Source organism: Notolepis coatsorum, assembly GCF_963971535.1.
Source record: "Notolepis coatsorum genome assembly, chromosome: 10".
Classification (NCBI taxonomy): domain Eukaryota; kingdom Metazoa; phylum Chordata; class Actinopteri; order Aulopiformes; family Paralepididae; genus Notolepis; species Notolepis coatsorum.
This window is the reverse complement of record NC_140174.1, coordinates 99,695,071-99,713,337: the sequence shown is the minus strand read 5'-3', so window position 1 is coordinate 99,713,337 and position 18,267 is coordinate 99,695,071. Positions and strand designations below refer to the sequence as shown.

Genomic DNA, 18,267 nt, shown 5'->3' with positions numbered 1-18,267 from the left:
TGACTCCTATAAGACTGAACAGAATGGGTCTTAAACAAGACTCCAAATGCTCCTTATGTACAAATGGGGACGAGGGTACATTTATGCACATGTATTGGGACTGCCCACCAGTCAAGATATTCTGGAAAGAAGTGACCCAGCAATTATCAAATCTCTTAACTCTGAATATACCTGTACACCCCTCTGTATTACTGTTGAATGATGTTTTTGAGTGTGCAGTACCTATACAGCTAAAGAGATTGGTTTTATCTGGTATCACAGCGGCTAAAAATCATCACAACGATGGTTTCAACCGGAAAAAATGTGCCGGAAGGTCTGGATTCTCACATATCTCGATGTGATTTATCTAGAAATATCTACAGCAAGAATTTTGGGTCTCAGTGAAAAATTACAAAGTGGTTAGAAGTGGTGGAGAGAATAAAAGCAAGCATATAATTGTAGTGCCTGGTTAGGAGCGAATGATAATGGATGGATTATCCAAGGGGGGGCCCGGGGGGGGAGCGAGCGAGAGCATAATGTGTGTAGGGTATTAGATAGCAGGTATTAGGTGTATATCTTGTATAAGACATTTATTTAAATGGTGATTTCATTGGATGTGCACTGTTAATTAATGCTTGTATATCTAATTTTATGTTGTCATGTTTGTTTATGTGTTTGTTTAAAAAATTAAAAAATTAAATACAAAAGAAAGAGATTTTTTTTAGGTTATAGAATATATATATATATATTTTTTTTAACAGATACTGATATCACATTTGAATGCCAATATCGGCCGATAATATCGGACATCCCTAGTTGACCATATAACTTTAAAACAATGCAGATTTATTTTGCACATAATCTCAACATGTTCAAAACCTCTAAACCGCTTTGCACACTTAGTTTGACAGTTATTGCGAGCAAATTTGTTTGAATATGGCCACCAGTGATGTCATCGGGGACATTGAATCCTTGTGTTATTTATAGCTCCATGAAAAGAAATAGCGATACCTCATTTTATAGGGACTGCTCCCTTACCCTTTCATTGAGCCGTTATGTGCAAAATAGCATGGTGCTTTTGGTGAAGTGCCCCTTTAAGTGTGGCGTAAATTCACATACATTCTTCAAAAGTTTGGATTTCTTGCAGATGGAAAATAAGCTCTGTGGAACCGTCTTAACGAGAATTGCCGTGGTAACGCAATCACATCACCGCTGCTGCAAGATTTAAACGCGAGGCCCGCTAGCTCAACATAACGTTGGCTACGATAGCTAGCCGGCCCGCTAGCTCAACATAAGGTTAGCTACGATAGCTAGCCGGCCCGCTGGTCCAACAGAACGTCAGCTACGATAGCTAGCCGGCCCGCTGGCTCCACATAACGTTAGCCAACATAACGTTAGCCTTAGCCACGATAGCAAGCCGGCCCCGAGAGAGAGAGAGATATCTCCACGGCGGGAATAGAATAGAGTGCATTAAAAACTCACCAAACGTCCAAGAGGATGGAGACAACCGCGTGGAGTTGACGAAGTTCATCTGCCGAACGACCGTCCTCTTCATCTTGGCATAACAATGCTGCACGCGCTCTCTCTAGGTTAGCTAACGCTAGTTAGCCTTTAGCTAAGCTACGAGCCGACATGGCTATCCCGACTGAACCACACGTTAGCACTCGATATTATAACGTAGCTAAAGCTAACTAGCTGTCCCTGCCTTTAGCTAAGCCGACATGGCTAGCCTGACTGAACTTTCTAACATGCAACAACTTTCATCTTCAGTCCATCTGCCGAACGACCGTCCTCTTCGTCTCGGCTGGCATAACCTCCAATGCTGCATGCGCAAAATAGTCAGACGCAGCTGACGCACGCCGGCCGACTGTACACATGTAACCCCTCCCTTCGTTGAAACCAATAGTATGTCTGCTGCAGAGCCCCAGAGCTCCAATAGTGTATCTGCAGAGCCGCAGAGTCAGGAACAAGTCAGACACATTCTACAAACGTGTCTAATGTGAAATATGTAAGCATATAAGCAAAACTAGATTTTAGGTCTGTGATGAAAAAGGGCCCCGTGGGAAGGGGGACCTTGCAATTTTTTTTTTTATTATTTATAACTTTATAAATAAATAAATACCGGTAAATATTATTTCTTCAGCAACAGCAGCAGCAATGTTCTTTTATATAACATTATAAATAAATATTATAGCTAGGGACTTTGGGCTTGGCTGGGACCGGTGGTGGTAGAGGGAGGAGGGGTGGGCTGGGACATGGTGGCTGCAGCCTCAGCCTGACGATCTATAAAAAGTTGTCATCTTTCAAATATATTTGTAGCTAAACAATTAGCTAAGCAATTCTATTTTATTATTAGCCTATTCGTAATAATTCGTTATTAGCCTAGCTAACTCCGTATCTTGGCTTACCTGCAGTGGATGGAGATGGAACACTGCGAGCAAAGCAGTCGAAAACGGCCCATTTCTGCAGACTAATGTTATGTTTTGACAACAGATGTTTTGACAAATTGCTTGTATTGCCACCCTTACTTGCAAATGTTTTATTGCACTTGTGGCAACGTGCATTGTCGGCATCGACTTTCGTAAAGTGTACCAAGACTTTTGTTTTGTTCTCTCCGCCATGATGAGCGCAGAGCTCGGTCTGTGTGCTGCGCGCTTCAGCACGGAGCCAAGTACCCGTATGTGCATTTGAGAGTGTGTGTAAACTAACAGCCCCGCTTCTCGTGCAGGCAGAGCGGAGAGATTGTTCGTTCGCAACATTTAAATTCCTCAAAAAAAAAACTCCATAATTTCTCGAGTATCAATAGCAGAACCGAAAACGTTGGAGCTTATCAATACTAGGATTTCGGGGGGCATCCCTAGTAGTGGTACTGGTTGATTCTGTCTCCGTTTCATCTGCGTGTGGTACTGGTTGATTCTGTTTCATCTGCTTGTGGTACTGGTTGACTTTCTGAAACACTGTACAGGGGGGATAGAGGCATGTTTTTCTTTATGATTTGGTGGCGCTTCGTTTCAAAAGCATGTCGTCATCATACATTTTTTTTGTCATCTACTGTAGTCTATGCTGCACGCTGTGAGACAGGTGGCGAGGAAGAGACTCTCAGACCGAACACTCACAGTATAGCTTGCACTGCAGGGTTGGATACCAAACTCTGTACTTTTAAAAGGTACCGACTGAATTACATCGATACTACAGAGTACCGATTCACATTAGATCAATCTGTGCCACATTTCAGTACCTTGAGAGTAGATAAAGTAATAAAAGAATAGACACAGACCAGCGTAGCCCTGCGTTTAACAGCCCTAACGTTAACTCAGCTGTTAAACTAACCCTGAAAACGCTCAGACTGAGTTGTCCAAGCAGGGAGCACTCCGTCCTCTGGACTTGGCAGTAACAATGCCCCGGTTACGGTGATAAGGACACCATGCAGCTGCGAGTGCCGTCCTTCGGATGAGACATTAAATCAAGGTTTATTCAGTAGTTAAAAGAGTCTTCAGTCTATCGCAAAGAGTAGGGGGTTCCCTGACATTCCTGGCCAAATTCCCAATCAAGTCTCCGACATCAAGGCCACCTAATCATCCCCCCCCCCCTTAATTGGCTGATATCAATCCCTGTCTCCTGAGCCGTTGAGCCATTGTGTAGTGTGATGTGTATGGCAGCCATTGACCCCGTGTAGCCCAAGGTTGGGTTCTACACAGTGGTGGTGAAGGAGGCAATGTCCACCCTACATTGTAAAAAGAGCTTTGAGTCCGTCTAGAAAGAAAAATGCTATATAAATGCAATAATAAAAAAGTGTAAAAAAAAAGAAAAAAAAGAAAATTACCGGTATAAGTGCAAAATGCTACCAATGACCTTCTGCCGTCATCGCCTGTTTCAGTAAATGTTATACTCGAGAGCGTTTTGCTTTTGACATGACAGCGTTTTGCTTATTGTCAGTCACTTTTGACGAGCATGTGAGACTGCTGGCAGGGCAGTAGGTGAGAGTTAGCAGGATGATGATGATTGCTCGGATAGTTTTCTATTAGGAAAGAAAGCTGTCCACAGACCTGGTCACGACTTGATGCGTGTAGATTCGGTTAGGGCTGCCAAACGCTTTAGCCAACCCAAAATCTGCCAACTTCAACACTCCACTTCCATCCAAGAGCAGGTTATTGGGCTTCAGATCCTGAATTCACATAAACACAACAACTCATACATTATAGCCGGTCATTATGAAATATCGTGCTGTGATAAGAAACAATGGATTGTGATATCAGCTCATCCATTACTTCTTAATGACTCTTAAAATCCTACCAGAAGAACTGAGAATGTCAGACTGAACAAAAGCTTCTTATTGCAGTTTGTGACCAGATGATTAGGCATGTTACTATATGAACATGAACTTCATAAGACATGGAAATTGCATTATTCCGCGTGCCTTTAAAGGGGAACTATCTTATAAATGGCCTTTTTGAGTGTTTAGCATTGTTTCCTAGCTATGTGAACTTATATTAATATGATCTATGTCTCAAAATTCTCATATTGGCGCATTCTCCCAATTCTCCTCTCACAATATTCACCCTCACTGAACTGAGTCATTTGAAAATGTGCCCTATATGTGATGTCATAAAGACACCGCTGCATGTTAATGTTCAGGCGGGGCCGACGCTGTGCAGTGGTTTAGGAGCCCAGGCTCAAAACAGCTCGAGATCTTGAGGTAGAAAAATGCTGTTTTTGAGGACTTGATTAGAAATACAAAACAATGAATAAAAAAAAAATATATATTACAGAGGTGTTCCATAGACTCACAGGAATTGTGTAAAAGTGCCCAAATAGTGAAAGAAATAGTAAAATAGTTCCCCTTTAAAGAAAATATATTTTTTTGTCATGAATTTCCTTCAGGTTTTGTTCAAAATAAATATTGTGATAATATCGAATTGTGAACCCAGTACAGAGTGTCAAATCAAAATTGTGTCCAAGTATATCTTCATATCCCTAGATATTGATTCGAGTGAGTGAGTGAGCGAGCGACATATAACAAGTGTTATTGGACAAATTGGCTAATTATTAGCCCACACCGCATAATCTGTGGCGTGTGGTGTGTGTGAGATGTAATGCATGTTTTTTCACCCTGTGGAGGACCCAGTGGTGGTGCATGTATTCCAGGCCATGTAGTCATCAGGGTGTGTGTGATGTAATGCATGTTTCTTCACCCTGTGGAGGACCCAGTGGTGGTGCATGTATTCCAGGCCCTGTAGAGTCATCAGGGTGTGTGTGATGTAATGCATGTTTTTTCACCCTGTGGAGGACCCAGTGGTGGTGCATGTATTCACCCTGTGGAGGACCCAGTGGTGGTGCATGTATTCCAGGCCCTGTAGAGTCATCAGGATGTAGGCTTTGATGTTGGGTGGAGTCAGCACCAGACTGGTGTCTTTGATGATCACCTGAAGAACCAGAGAGAGAAAAAGAGAGAGAAACAGGATGAGATAGGTGAAAGTTGACAGGGAAGTCTCTATGGAACGAGGAAGTAGTTCAACTTTTCTTTACGTTATACACGTTTACATATCTATTTAAATAGGCAGGGTTGACCGTTTACAGCAGAGGCCCGGGGAAGTCGTTTCAGAGGGAGGAGACCCACTCTAACAGTCCTCTCCTGTTAGCCACTAAGCAGTTCCAGAGGACCTCCGCTGCAGTAGTTGAGGAAAAGGGAGGCGAGGGGCGCCCACATCTCCACCCAGCCCGGGGATTCAAACCTGTGAACCTTTCAGTCACAAGTCTGATTCTCTAAGCTCTAGGCCTCATCGCCTACCATAGTTGAAGACTCAGGGCAGGAGAGGAAACTACTTCCGTCTAACTGGGATGCAGCCCTGGCAAAGTGGATGCTGCTAGAAAAAAAAACAGTCCAGTTCAAAGGGAAACCCTTAAGCTTAACTTGAACCCCTGATGTCCCTACACTGGACCCACACAGCCAATCCCATTGTGTTACTGTGGCTATAAAAACATCCCAACATCTATAGACAATGATCTCATAATATTTAAAAGTCAGACGGCAATGCCTACAAATAGAATTCAAGCATTACTCGTAAGATCGTGGTCGTATTTAGGTCTCGCCTGTTCTGTCCGCGAGCCAGTAATGGTCATTATATCATCCGGAGCGCTCGGAGGAGAGAGTGATATTGATTTTCTAAGTGCAGTTATCTTGTTTGGCTTCACTCGGACAGAGTTTGATGTATTGGTGTTGGGCAGCCGTCTGGAGCCTCGAGTCTCGGAGCCGACGAGAAGAGCTGGTGAAGAGACAGACAGAAAGACTACAGGGGTCCTGTGTGGCCCCTGGAGAGAACAACACCACCACCACCACCACTCACATTTAGGGGGCTTTCACACTCAGCCTTTTGTATCGAATCACCGTCCCGGAGCACGGGGGGCAGTGTTCTCACTCACCACTTTTGGGGTGCGAGTCGGCGCTGAATCGTTTCACCCCCCGCTGAACGGGACCAGCTGGCAGAGGTGGTCTCGGGGTCGGTCCCGGGAGAACGGGGGGTGTGGCTTTGCGAGCTTGTACCTTTTCACGGGCGTGGCGCCTGGTGCTGACATAACGTCATAAATGTTGTTTGCCATTGCTATGTCTATACATTTGTTCGAATGCATTTATTTCTATTAGACCAGTGGTGCACAAGTCGGCCGTGGTCGACCAGTAGATCGCTCAAAACGGGACGCGCGGGTCTAGCTTTCTCAGTCCCGATACCAGCTATGCACTCAAGCCTGTAGCACTCAAGTTCGACACCGTTTGACGAACAATGTTACTTACCCTTCCTGCTGACTTGTACGGAACTTGTAAAGTCACTTTGGATAAAAGCGTTAGCTAAATGACTAAACATAAATGGGCAATTAAAGAAATGTTATTTTCTATTAGCATTTTGGCTTCCAACAATGAAAACAAGATGATCGACTTTCGGCAGTTTTTTAAGCCAGGTCATGTTTTTAAGTCAGGTCAAGCCAGGTGCTTCCTTCCGCCCCTCACTCACTACCACTCATCTACCAGGAAGTAACTTGGAGGAGATGAGGGAAGGAAGGGAGGGAGGGAGGAGAAAAGGATCATGGGAGAGGAAAATTGGGACCATTTGTGTGCTTCCAACAGATGAAACAGACTGGTGACTTCATATCATGTCCTGCCAACAGGAGCTTTGTAGTCCTTTGTAAAGATACAAGTTGTCATACCCATGTAACTATGACAGCATGTCAGCATGTACAAGAATAACGCTGTGTGTATATATATATATATATATATATATACACACACACACACAGATGTCTGTAGTACATACCTGCATATAATCCTTTTTACATATCTGTAGCTACTATATCTATACATATCTAGGGATGGGTACCGAATTCGGTACTTTTGAGGTACCGAACCGAAACACGTCGGTACTACCGAGTATCGAATCAAGTGAGAAACCGGAAAAAAGAATAAAAAAAAATATGTTTTTATTATTATTTTTTTTTACTTTTTTCTTTTCATGTCAACGTTCACACGCACAATATATGCTTACCTAGGATTTGACTTGATTCAACAACAAAGCAGTCGGAGCAATGACAAGCCGAAAACTGTCGAAATTGTAGTTATTTGAAGTTTGGATTTTTTTTTTTTACGACTGAGGTAGGTAAATTAAATTTCTTGAGACTAAAGTACCGAAAAAAGGTACCGTTGGGTACCGGTATCGATTCACAGGTACCGGTTCAAATGTGAAAGGTACCCATCCCTATACATATCCCTCAGCTACTCTTACTAGTTATGCTGCTGGCCAGTATGACTACTACCATAGTGTCTTTATACCTGTATCCAGGGTTCGAAATTAACGGGGGCTTGGGGCAAAATGCAGTTTACTAATTATATATATATATATGTATATATATATGCTCTACAGTGCGAGCATTTCCCTCATATTTGCCCCTAATAATATGTGTGTGCGAACCGGAAAAATTATTTACTCTCATTGTGCGAGACGAGTGAAGATTACAAAACAGCTCCGCTGTTAATTAATAGTTCAGAAACTACAAGTCCCACATTACACAAGGCGCATAAACGTCCAATCACAGTAGTTTCCTGCGGTGACGCGGCTGGTTTCATGCGAGTGAAAGGAAATGAGAACACAGATACGCGCTGGAAAACAAAGTCACGGTACCGGCATAGGCAAGATATACATTCAATATCAGACAACGCAAAAAATTCAGCCAGCCATGAAGCCCATTCATTTTTATTTTGAGCAAAAGAGACGAGGAGAAAGAGGAATCCGGCAAGGCAGCTAATGTTACTGAGGCAGATAACGTTAGCGAAGTTAGCACACGCACATACACGCACACTGTGGGCCAGCCAGTGACTTTGGTGGTGTGTGCGCACAGATGTGTCCTGTTCCTGTTTGCACACACACACACGCACATTGTATGCCATCACTGGGAACACACAGACAGATATTCTCAGCCCCCCTTTCCTCTATCTGTGTGTGTGTCTCGCTCTCTCCCTCTCTACATCTCTCTCTCCTGAACCTATTTCATTCAAAAGGAAGACATTGATGGACAGTAGCTATAGTATAAATTATAGCTCAGTTGTAGAATAGTAACAGAATAATTGTACTAACTATTATTCAATAGCGTTTCAATTATAATGAATTAAATAATTGTATAAAGAATTTTCAATGTTCTGTCATCTAATAATATATTCCATTGCCTTTCCTATCTGTATCAAAGTCAAAATGTTGGTATCATAACAACACTACAAAAGCAGCTTGACAACAGATATCCTTTGTGTCTAGTAGGCATGGGCCAATTTGTGATTTTGGTGGTATGTGCTATTTGCACAGATGTTTAGCCCTTGAATGAATGAATTAATGAAAACTTTATTTAACAGATTGCAGAATAGGTACAATACAGTACGGCTCAATACACACAATTGTTAACACTTTCAGTGCCCACGACGTGATATGACGTTTTATTAGCCCCCCCCCCCCCCCCCTGAATGCCCACAACGCTAATTATCGTTTTAGTGATCTGAATTCATATTTCATCAACCGAGTCCCCCGTTGGTACACCAGCCCCATCAGCAGCTCAGAATGGAAAAAAGCGCCCCCTATCGTCTATCCCTGAAAACTGCACGTCAGTCGCTTAAGACTGACCTGGGATCAGTGATATGTAGAGGCGGGGCCAGCTGGCTCCCTGAGCTGGCAGCCTGTAGCTGTACCGCAACCGTTGCTATTTCCGGGGTAGGCCTGATTGGCCCCGACAGGCACGTGACACGCCGCGGCCACGCCCCGCGGCAGCCTCAGGACGCGGCAACGAGGCTGCTGTGGTTCACAGGCGCTTTCCGCCTTCAACCCCGCCCGCAGCATTAGGAAGGAGTTTGCGGCGCCTTTCACATCGCAGTCATCAGTCATAATAATCGCGTCGCAGTCGGCAGTCATGCAATCATTTATCATTTGAAAGGCATACATTGTTGTATGAAATAAAATAGTATAGAGACATATGTACAGCGTCGCGCCGCAGTCATGCAATCATTTATCATTTAACATTTGAAAGGCATACATTGTTGTATGAAATAAAATAGTATAGAGACATATGTACAGCGTCGCGCCGCAGTCGGCAGTCATGCAATCATTTAACATTTGAAAGGCATACATTGTTGTATGAAATAAAATAGCGGGGAGAATATGCTCACGCGAGCGGCATCGCTGAGCTCTGGTGACGGTCTTATTGAGGCTTATGTCGAGAACAGCAGTAACACAACATTGCAACTGTTGTGTTACTGCTTTCTGACCGAATTAGTCATTCATTTGTAGCTATAAAGACATATTCATAATCCAACATATGTGTAAAGAAACAACATATTCCGATTGGAAGGACTCCCAGCTCCTTCCTGCTCGCGTCTCACAGGGCTGAGCTGTGCACGGCTTTAGTCTCACTCGAGTGAGGAGGAGCGGAACTTCGGAAGACCGCTGGTTCTCCAACATACAGCGGAGTGCTCTTCAGAATGTACCGGGAGAAACGTTTACTGTACCCCGCAGACATAATAAGCATATAAGCAGTGCTTACTAACGTTATTAGTTACGTTATTTCTGACCGAATTAGTCATTCATTTGTCTAGCACAGTCTCTAACAGTGTAACAGTAAGAAGCATTTTGGATAAAAGTATTCTGTACTTCTGTATGACAACAATGTATGCCTTTCAAATGTTAAATGATTAAATGATACACAGCGAAATCTACGCTCTCGCCTCTCATCCTGCTTTCGCCAACGGCAGCGATGTGAAAGGCGAAGCGAACTCCAGCAGTAGCGCGCTTGTCGCTGGGGCTGCCGCGGGGCGTGGCGGGTCACGTGCCTGTCGGGGCCAATCTGGCCTACCCCGGAAATAGCAACGGTTGCGGAACAGCTACAGGCGAGCTGGCAAGCCGTCTTCTCAACATGGAAGTGATCGCGGGACGGGAATCAGCCTGGAATATATATTCACAGTAGCCAATCGATAGTAGACAGTAGTGATCGATTTTTGGAATGGCGATCAGGAATTGGAATGATCTTTTTGGAGAACATCTGATCTGAGGTAAGGAATCTATTTTACCAGTCTTGGGATAATCAGAGTTGTATTCGCTGAGATATCAACGTGTCCCTATGTGTGTGTGTGTGTGTCTGATGTTGAGGAAATGAGGTAATCGATTTTCAGCTCGCGGCCCCAGCGTGCATACGTACACATATACTATCGATAATCTAGCGTTTATTTGAAAACGATGAATAAATAGGCCGAAAAATTACAACGCTTTTGTGTATTCTAGAATATTCCAGTACGAATCTTTTGATTTTCCTTGAAAACGAGGGCTTTTCAAAATGCTATAAAACGAAAATGAACCGATAAAAAAACAATCCGCTTCGACAATGTTGACTGGAAAACGAGTCATTGATAAGCAACGGGCAGATTAGACACATAGCCATAATTTAAAACATAGATTAGGCGTTATTAACACAACATTGAAGTGGATGGTGGGCATTCAAGCACTAAATCGTGCGCCCCCTGCTGACACTGAAAGTGTTAAGGGGATGCAGACCAGAGAAAGACGTTTGTCTTGTTTACATCAGGGTCCCCCATTTTCAATTCAGCGTGCACACGCACAGTATAATATGCATGTAGGGCTGTCTTAAATACTTCGAAGCTTCGAATATGAAAAAAAAATTCGATTAAAAAAAATATATATAATATGAATTTTTTATTTTCTTTTTGCAAAATCAACTCTGCCTCTCTTTCTTAACACTTTGAGCGCCACGCCTGGTTTTCCGTTTTACCGCTTGAATGCCACCATCGGCGCCAATGTTAACGTTAATATCGCCTAATCTATGTTTTAAATTATGGCTATGTGTCTAATCTGCCCATCGCATTATCAAAGACTATTTTCCAGTCAGTGCTGTGAAGGCAGATTGTTTTTTTATCACATCGTTTCCGTTTCAGAGCAGTTAGAAAAGCCCCCGTTTTGATATAAAAAACAGCTCATTCTGGAGCATTCTATGAAAATCGTCTTTTAGTGGAATATTCCACAACGTTGATATTCGTCTGCCTTTTTCTGAATAGTTTTCAAATAAACGCAGATGATCAATATTATACGTGCACGCAAGCACATTACGGCCGCGCACTGATAATCGCTCCGTTGATTTCCTCAGACTTTTACAGTGAAACCGAAAGAAGACATTTCACAAAACAGCTTATAACTTCATCAAACTTACTCTGATTATCCTACCACTGATAACATAGAGTCCTTACCTGACATCAGATGGTATCCAACTGGTATATTCCAATTCCTGATCACCAGTCGAAAAAATCGATAAGTGTATGGATCCAACGCGAGACTGTAGATCTCCATGATCCGCGGGGATCTGAGGCTCCAGAATGAACTGTGGTAACCCCGGCTGGATCAGTGAACTGGAAAATGTGGAGTACCGGATTTTTTTCCCCATTCATTTTCATTGAGTCCATTCCAAAATCACTTACGTCATCTGGGAGACGACAGGGGGCGCTTTTTTTCCACAGTGATCACCGGCGCAGCTCGGCTATACTCGGGTAGGCTCGGGTGATGCAATAATTTTTTAGATCGCAAAAAAAAAAAAAATCCGAGAAATCTCGTGAGTGGCACGCAACCACCTATAAAAAAAACAGAGAAATCTCGTGAGTGGCACGGAAAGTGTTAACTACAACAAGCAATGCGGTTTGTTATTTAAGATGAGGTCGGACTCTGCACTGACAGATTTGTGTTCATTGTGCTGCTTTTATAAAGCCTCAAATGACGGCTTACAATATTTCATGAAAGCAAAGTGTTTTGTTTTAAAAAGGTTTCAACTGCGGTCAGGTGGCGTAGCGGAGATTGTGCTAGTCACCAATGCAAGAGGCTGCGGTCTCGACTCCCGGAGAGTCAGCATTGCCTTGGCTCGGGCTGATCGCTATACTAACTTGTTTGGCTGAGTTAGGGGGAGGGGAGCCGTGGGTGGGTCCTGGGCGTTGTGGACAGCGACCCCTACAGTTCAGTCTGCTCAGCGAAGGTAGGATCTGGTGAGAGGTAGTGCGGCCTCCCACACGTTACACTCTCCCAGTGAGAATCTGCGCAGCCAGGGTGGCTGCCGGCTGGCTGCACATGCGTCGGAGGAAAGCATGCGACAGTCTCCGGCCTCTCGGACCAACAGTAGGGGAAAGTGCGCAACAACCAGGAAGGGAGTTGGGAATTGGCATAACGACTAACAGTGGGATGGGAGAAAAATCGGAAAAAGGAGGGGTAAAAAGATAATTTTTTTTCAACTTTACAGCACTGACAAAGTTGAACAAAGTGCTGTACAAGTCCTATAACATAAAAAACAAAATAAAATAAGAATACAAAAAATAATTTTAATTAATTTTTTTTTATTTCGAAGCGTCGAATTAAAATCGAATCTCGGCCCCGAAGCTTCGAATTCCAAAAAAAAATCTAAGGTCAGCCCTATATGCATGTGATAAATAGTTTGTTAATAAACTCTGTTACTTGAACAATTTTCACTGTGCTCCTAAATGTCTTTGTGTGCTCCTAAATTTTTATTTAGATTTTATTTATTTAAATTTTATTTATGTGCTCCTTGGGAAAAAGGTTAGCGTAGAGCCCTATATATGGAGACATTAACATTACGTTATCAAACATAGGGACGAAGACTGTAAAAAAAAAATTCGACAATGTTTTATAATCTTTATGTTAATTTTCATCATAAAAATTCTGTGCCCCGAAATAAATTAAAAAAAGCCCCCGAAAATCAATTAAGGGGGGCAAAAAAAGCCCTGGATTTTTTTTTCTTTTTCTAACCCCGACTGTATCACTGTACATATTAATATTACAACTCTGTACATACATCTGATTAGCACTATACTCAGTAGTACGAAGTGATATATTTTATATCCAGTTTAAATCACCTGTACTGTACATTGTATATTACTATTGCACTTTACTGCTACATTTGCACTCTGGTTGATGCCAAACTTATTTACGTTGTACTGTACTTATATAATGACAATACATTTTAATCTAATAGTTTCAAGATATTAATCTTGAAGGTTAGTGTTTTTCATAATACGGTATATCATTTTAAGTGTTTTGACAACATTTCTAACTGGGGGTCCAATAGGCATAGTATGCGTTTTCCTCCTATGGAAGACACGCATACAGGACACCTGTGTGTCATTGGCCTTAGGAGGCGTTTTGAGAAACAGAGGGAGTGGAGGAAATGACAAGGCTTCTTCTTTACAGTCAGTGACTGGGTGTCCATCTTGTGGACTGCTTGTGAATTGCACCATTAGTCTACTCTACTCTGTGGGCAGAGCTTGGTCTCCAACTGGACCAGTCAAATTTTATATATTTATATTTATAATAAAAAAAAAAAAAAAAAAAAAGGAATCCATGCTTAGTTTTAGAATAAGAAAACACAGATGCATTGTATCCACATTCTAGGGCTTAATTACAATCTTGGCTTCCAACGATTATGTAAACAAGATAAGCGGCTTATAGCCAGGTCATGTTTTCAAGCCAGGTGGAACATGACTCTCCAGTGCGTGCAGGCTTGTCTAGGTGAGTGTACACAGCCATCAGACTTTAAGTCTGATCACCACTGTGCCTCACTGCATCACTGAGGACAGGGTGACACTGACAGTACAGTCTGGCATAACCTTCCTGGGCCTTTACTTTTAAATGGACACTTTACAATTATTACTGTACATTTTACTGTATATTTTTGTCTGCATACTTAATTTTTTAGAATGTATATACATACATACCAGAATGCATATCCCGGAGCGTATTTTATTCTCTATTCTTATATGTGACTTTGTTTTTGACTACCTAAATGTTCACAGTTTACTGCGAGCGATCTGTACTAGGTGCTGAATTTCCTTCGGGATAAATAAAAGGATTTTTTTTTTAAAGATTTTATTTATAGCATTTTCAGCTTTTTTGGTCAACGCAGGACCTTTTGGCCATGCATGACCGACAGAGGAGAGAGGGTGAAACGGGAGGAGAAGACATGCGGCATATGGCCACCGGGTCGGGGAATCGAACCCCGGGGCGACCGCTTCGCGACTCAGCGCGCTATGTGGTGTCCTACTGGAGCACCCCTAAATAAAGGATTTCTATTCTATTCTAAATGCACGGTATTCCCAATGTTGATGAGCAATCGTGTTAAATAATAGTGATCTTAACACTTTCACTGCCACTCACTAGTATTCTCGGAATAATTAATATCTCGTTGAAAGCCACTCACGAGATTTCTCTGAATATTTTTTTTTTAGCGATCTGAAATCATATTGCATCACGCGAGCCTACCCTAGTATACCCGAGTGCCGCCGGCAATCAGATGTGGAAAAAAGCGCCCCCTATCGTCTCCCAGATGACATAAGGGATTTTGGAATGGACTCAATGAAAATGGATGGGGAAAAAAATCCTGTACTCCACATTTTCCAGTCCACCCATGCAGCCGGAGTACCAGGGTTCATTCAGGGGGCCCTGAGCCCCGCGGAATCATGTACTGCACTGTACACACGGTGGATCTATACACTTATCGATTTTTTCGAATGGTGATCAGGAATTGGAATATACCAGTTGGATACCATCTGATGTCAGGTAAGGAATCTATGTTATCAGTGTTAGGTTATCAGACTCATTTTGATGAAGATATAGGCTGTTTTGTGAAATGGGCTCTATCGGTTTTACTGAAAAAATGCAAGAGGAAATGAACACGGCGATTATCAGCACACGCCTCGAATGGGCGTGCGTGTATGTATAATATTGATCATCTAGCGTTTATTTGAAAACGATTCATAAATAGGCCGACAAATATCAACGTTCTGGAATATTCCAGTAAAAGACGATTTTCATAGAATGCCCCAGAATGGACTGTTTTTTACCTCAAAACGGGTGCTTTTCAAAATGCTCTCAAACGGAAATGAAGCGATAAAAAACCAATCTGCCTTGACAGCACTGACTGGAAAAGGATTATTTGATAAGCGACGGGCAGATTAGACACATAGCCATAATTTAAAACATAGATTAGGCGATATTAACGATAACATTAAAGTGGATGGTGGCATTGAAGCGCTAACTCGTGGCATAGAAAGTGTTAATATCTACCAAAATAGCCGTGATTGTGATTTTTACCATAATCAAGCAGCCCTACCACATTCCCACAAAGAGAGCTGTGAGAAGAGTCAATCCCTACAGTACATAGTACATACATTGAATGAATGAATACGTTTATTTTTGAACATGTAATTCTCCATATTCCTCCAAACAAATCACGGTATCTAGCTCCGTCAAACCAAACAATCATAACAAAAAAAAATCTTTTTTTTAATTAAAAAACATTAAAAAAAAGGAATTATAAACAGGTCAAGAGCAGTGTGTTTGGTTAGCAGACATGTCCAAAAAAGGAGTAGAGGGAAGCTAAGCTTATTGATACCTACCCCCTTACATTTATTCTTCCATTAATTTGACTAGATATAACATAATTTAGTATATTACAATATACTTTTACTTATAGTACAAAAAAAAAATATTTGATTTACTTGACAGCAGTGAATATAGTACAGCACTACATAACACAATATAACATAACTTTGTTTATCCTCATTACTCATTTCTGTATTGGCATGTCTTAGTGTGACACAGACCCTGCCAGGAACACAAGGTACTGGAATGCATGCAGTGTCAAGTGTGAAGGTAGTCAGTCGTCTCACCTCAAGATCAGTCTCCATGAAGTCAAACACCAGGCTGATGTTGGACTTATGTCCAAAAGCATCCAGCAGCTGAAAGGACAGCAAATATGTTGAGAAATAAACACCAGCTGTTAAAATGTAATCTGTGGTTGGTAAGTTTGTTTACTACTACTACTACTACTACTACTACTACTACTACTACTACTACTACTACCACCAAGAAACTTTATTCTAAAATGTAATTGTGTATGGTAGAGTGACTCTAGTGGAATAATAGAAGTGCCTGGTGAAATTATGAATCAGTCAGTCGCTAGAGCTGGTCGATGGAAAAAAGGAAAAAAAGTATGTTTCCTGCCCTGTTAGTATACAATCCATGGAAACTAACAAATGTACATCGGTTAATACTCCTCTTTGGCTGTGATGGTGACAGTATATATAATTCCACATACAGTGATTAAGACATAGAAACAGAAGTAGTATTCAAATCTATTGATTGAGATTGTTACCTACACCAATGATATTTGGATGATGCAGCTCCTGTAGCAGTTTGATCTCTCGGAGGGCCGTCCTATTGATGCCTGATACAGAGATGCAACGATGCAAACATCAAAATGTAAATGCATGGAAAACGTATGACCCATCTGTAAAATAAGTTCGCAGGAAAGAAAAGGCTTTCACTTACCATCTTTAGCCTCAGTTCTATGCCCAACCTTGATCTGTCATGGGAGCGAACACAACGTGTAAGTGCATTTACAATTGTTGGTGCAATGATCAAGCTAGAGCAATATTGTTTAAAAACGAGGCTCATACCTTTTTAATAGCAACTATTGTGTCGTTGGCTTTATCCCTCGCCTTGTACACTGTGGCAAACTGGAAGAAAATGACATAACATTACACAAATAAGCACATTATTAGCAATGCAATTTAAATGGAAGTTTACCAAGCTACTTGCACAGCACTGCAGAGGAGTTTGTATCAGCTTTGTTTACATTGCAACTAAGTAACGCGTGTGAGCACTAGGAGAATAGCATTTGACACGTTTTTCTTTGACTATGTGCGGAAATAAATAACGCTGCAAAAAAAAATGAGACAACGTCAGAAGTAGTCCCTCCGTAAGGTTACCTGACCCTCTCCGAGGAAATCTAGTTTCTCATAACGTTTGGATCTGGTCCTCACATCAAGCTCCATGGTTAACTGTCAACTGCCAAACTTCCTTCTTTGTTAAAGGTCCACATGTTCTTCTTCCGGTTTAAAGGCGAAGTTTTAAAACAAAGACCGATGCTTTATTGTTGACCAACAGCACCACCTGGTGGAACAGAATTTATAGCACATTTTAGTTTCTGGAAAACTAAACTAAAAATATTGGGTTATAAAAACAGAATTATAACCCAATAAAAATAACATATAAGGGGTCTCTTCTAATCATTCTAAGAAACTACTTAACATTACCGATGCCCATCAGTAATGTTAAGTAGTTCTTTCTGTTTTCTTTTTAATATACCATTACATGTATGGATAAAAAACATCAATTCTTATCCTCCATTATAATTCCAAATGTAATATCATTTCTGGTAAAATGGGAGAGAAAGAATATTAAGATTCTAGCCAATCATACATATCATACCAGAAAGTATTGCTATAAAGACAAAAGACAAAACATATAAGGTAGTTAATTTTTAGCCATCAAAATAAAATAAGGTGGAATGCTTTTACGTAATAACCGTATTATATAGTTTATGGTTGCATTGGAAATTAAAGTTCATACAGAATTCCATAGCAAATGTGAACCGTGAAAAAGATTACTTATAACCACAACTTCCAATCAAATATGTAATACAGTAAACACGATTTAATTTACATAAGACACAAAGAGGTTACTGTGGGATGAGGGGGTGGTTGGTGTGGGCTGTAGAGGGGAGGTGTGGAGAGCCTCGCTGAGGCAGCAGCAGGGGAAGCTGTAGAGGGGAGGTGTGGAGAGCCTCGCTGAGGCAGCAGCAGGGGAGGCTGTAGAGGGGAGGTGTGGAGAGCCTCGCTGAGGCAGCAGCAGGGGAGGCTGT

The 18,267-nt window shown here is 41.8% G+C and overlaps 1 protein-coding gene across 1 annotated transcript in view; it reads right to left on the bottom strand.

The window, feature by feature from the left end:
• The window catches only part of cdk7 (cyclin-dependent kinase 7), a 34,474-nt gene extending 17,055 nt beyond the window's left edge, over positions 1 to 17,419 (bottom strand). Inside the window, exons 1-7 of the mRNA XM_084322379.1 lie at positions 17,333 to 17,419; positions 17,021 to 17,080; positions 16,893 to 16,926; positions 16,721 to 16,788; positions 16,232 to 16,300; positions 5,292 to 5,402; positions 4,026 to 4,144 (exon numbers count right to left, since the gene is read on the bottom strand). Coding sequence (XP_084178505.1) covers positions 4,026 to 4,144; positions 5,292 to 5,402; positions 16,232 to 16,300; positions 16,721 to 16,788; positions 16,893 to 16,926; positions 17,021 to 17,080; positions 17,333 to 17,398 — 527 coding nt within the window. The 5' untranslated portion in view covers positions 17,399 to 17,419. The remainder of the gene's footprint in view (positions 1 to 4,025; positions 4,145 to 5,291; positions 5,403 to 16,231; positions 16,301 to 16,720; positions 16,789 to 16,892; positions 16,927 to 17,020; positions 17,081 to 17,332) is intronic.
• Positions 17,420 to 18,267: the final 848 nt, after the last annotated feature.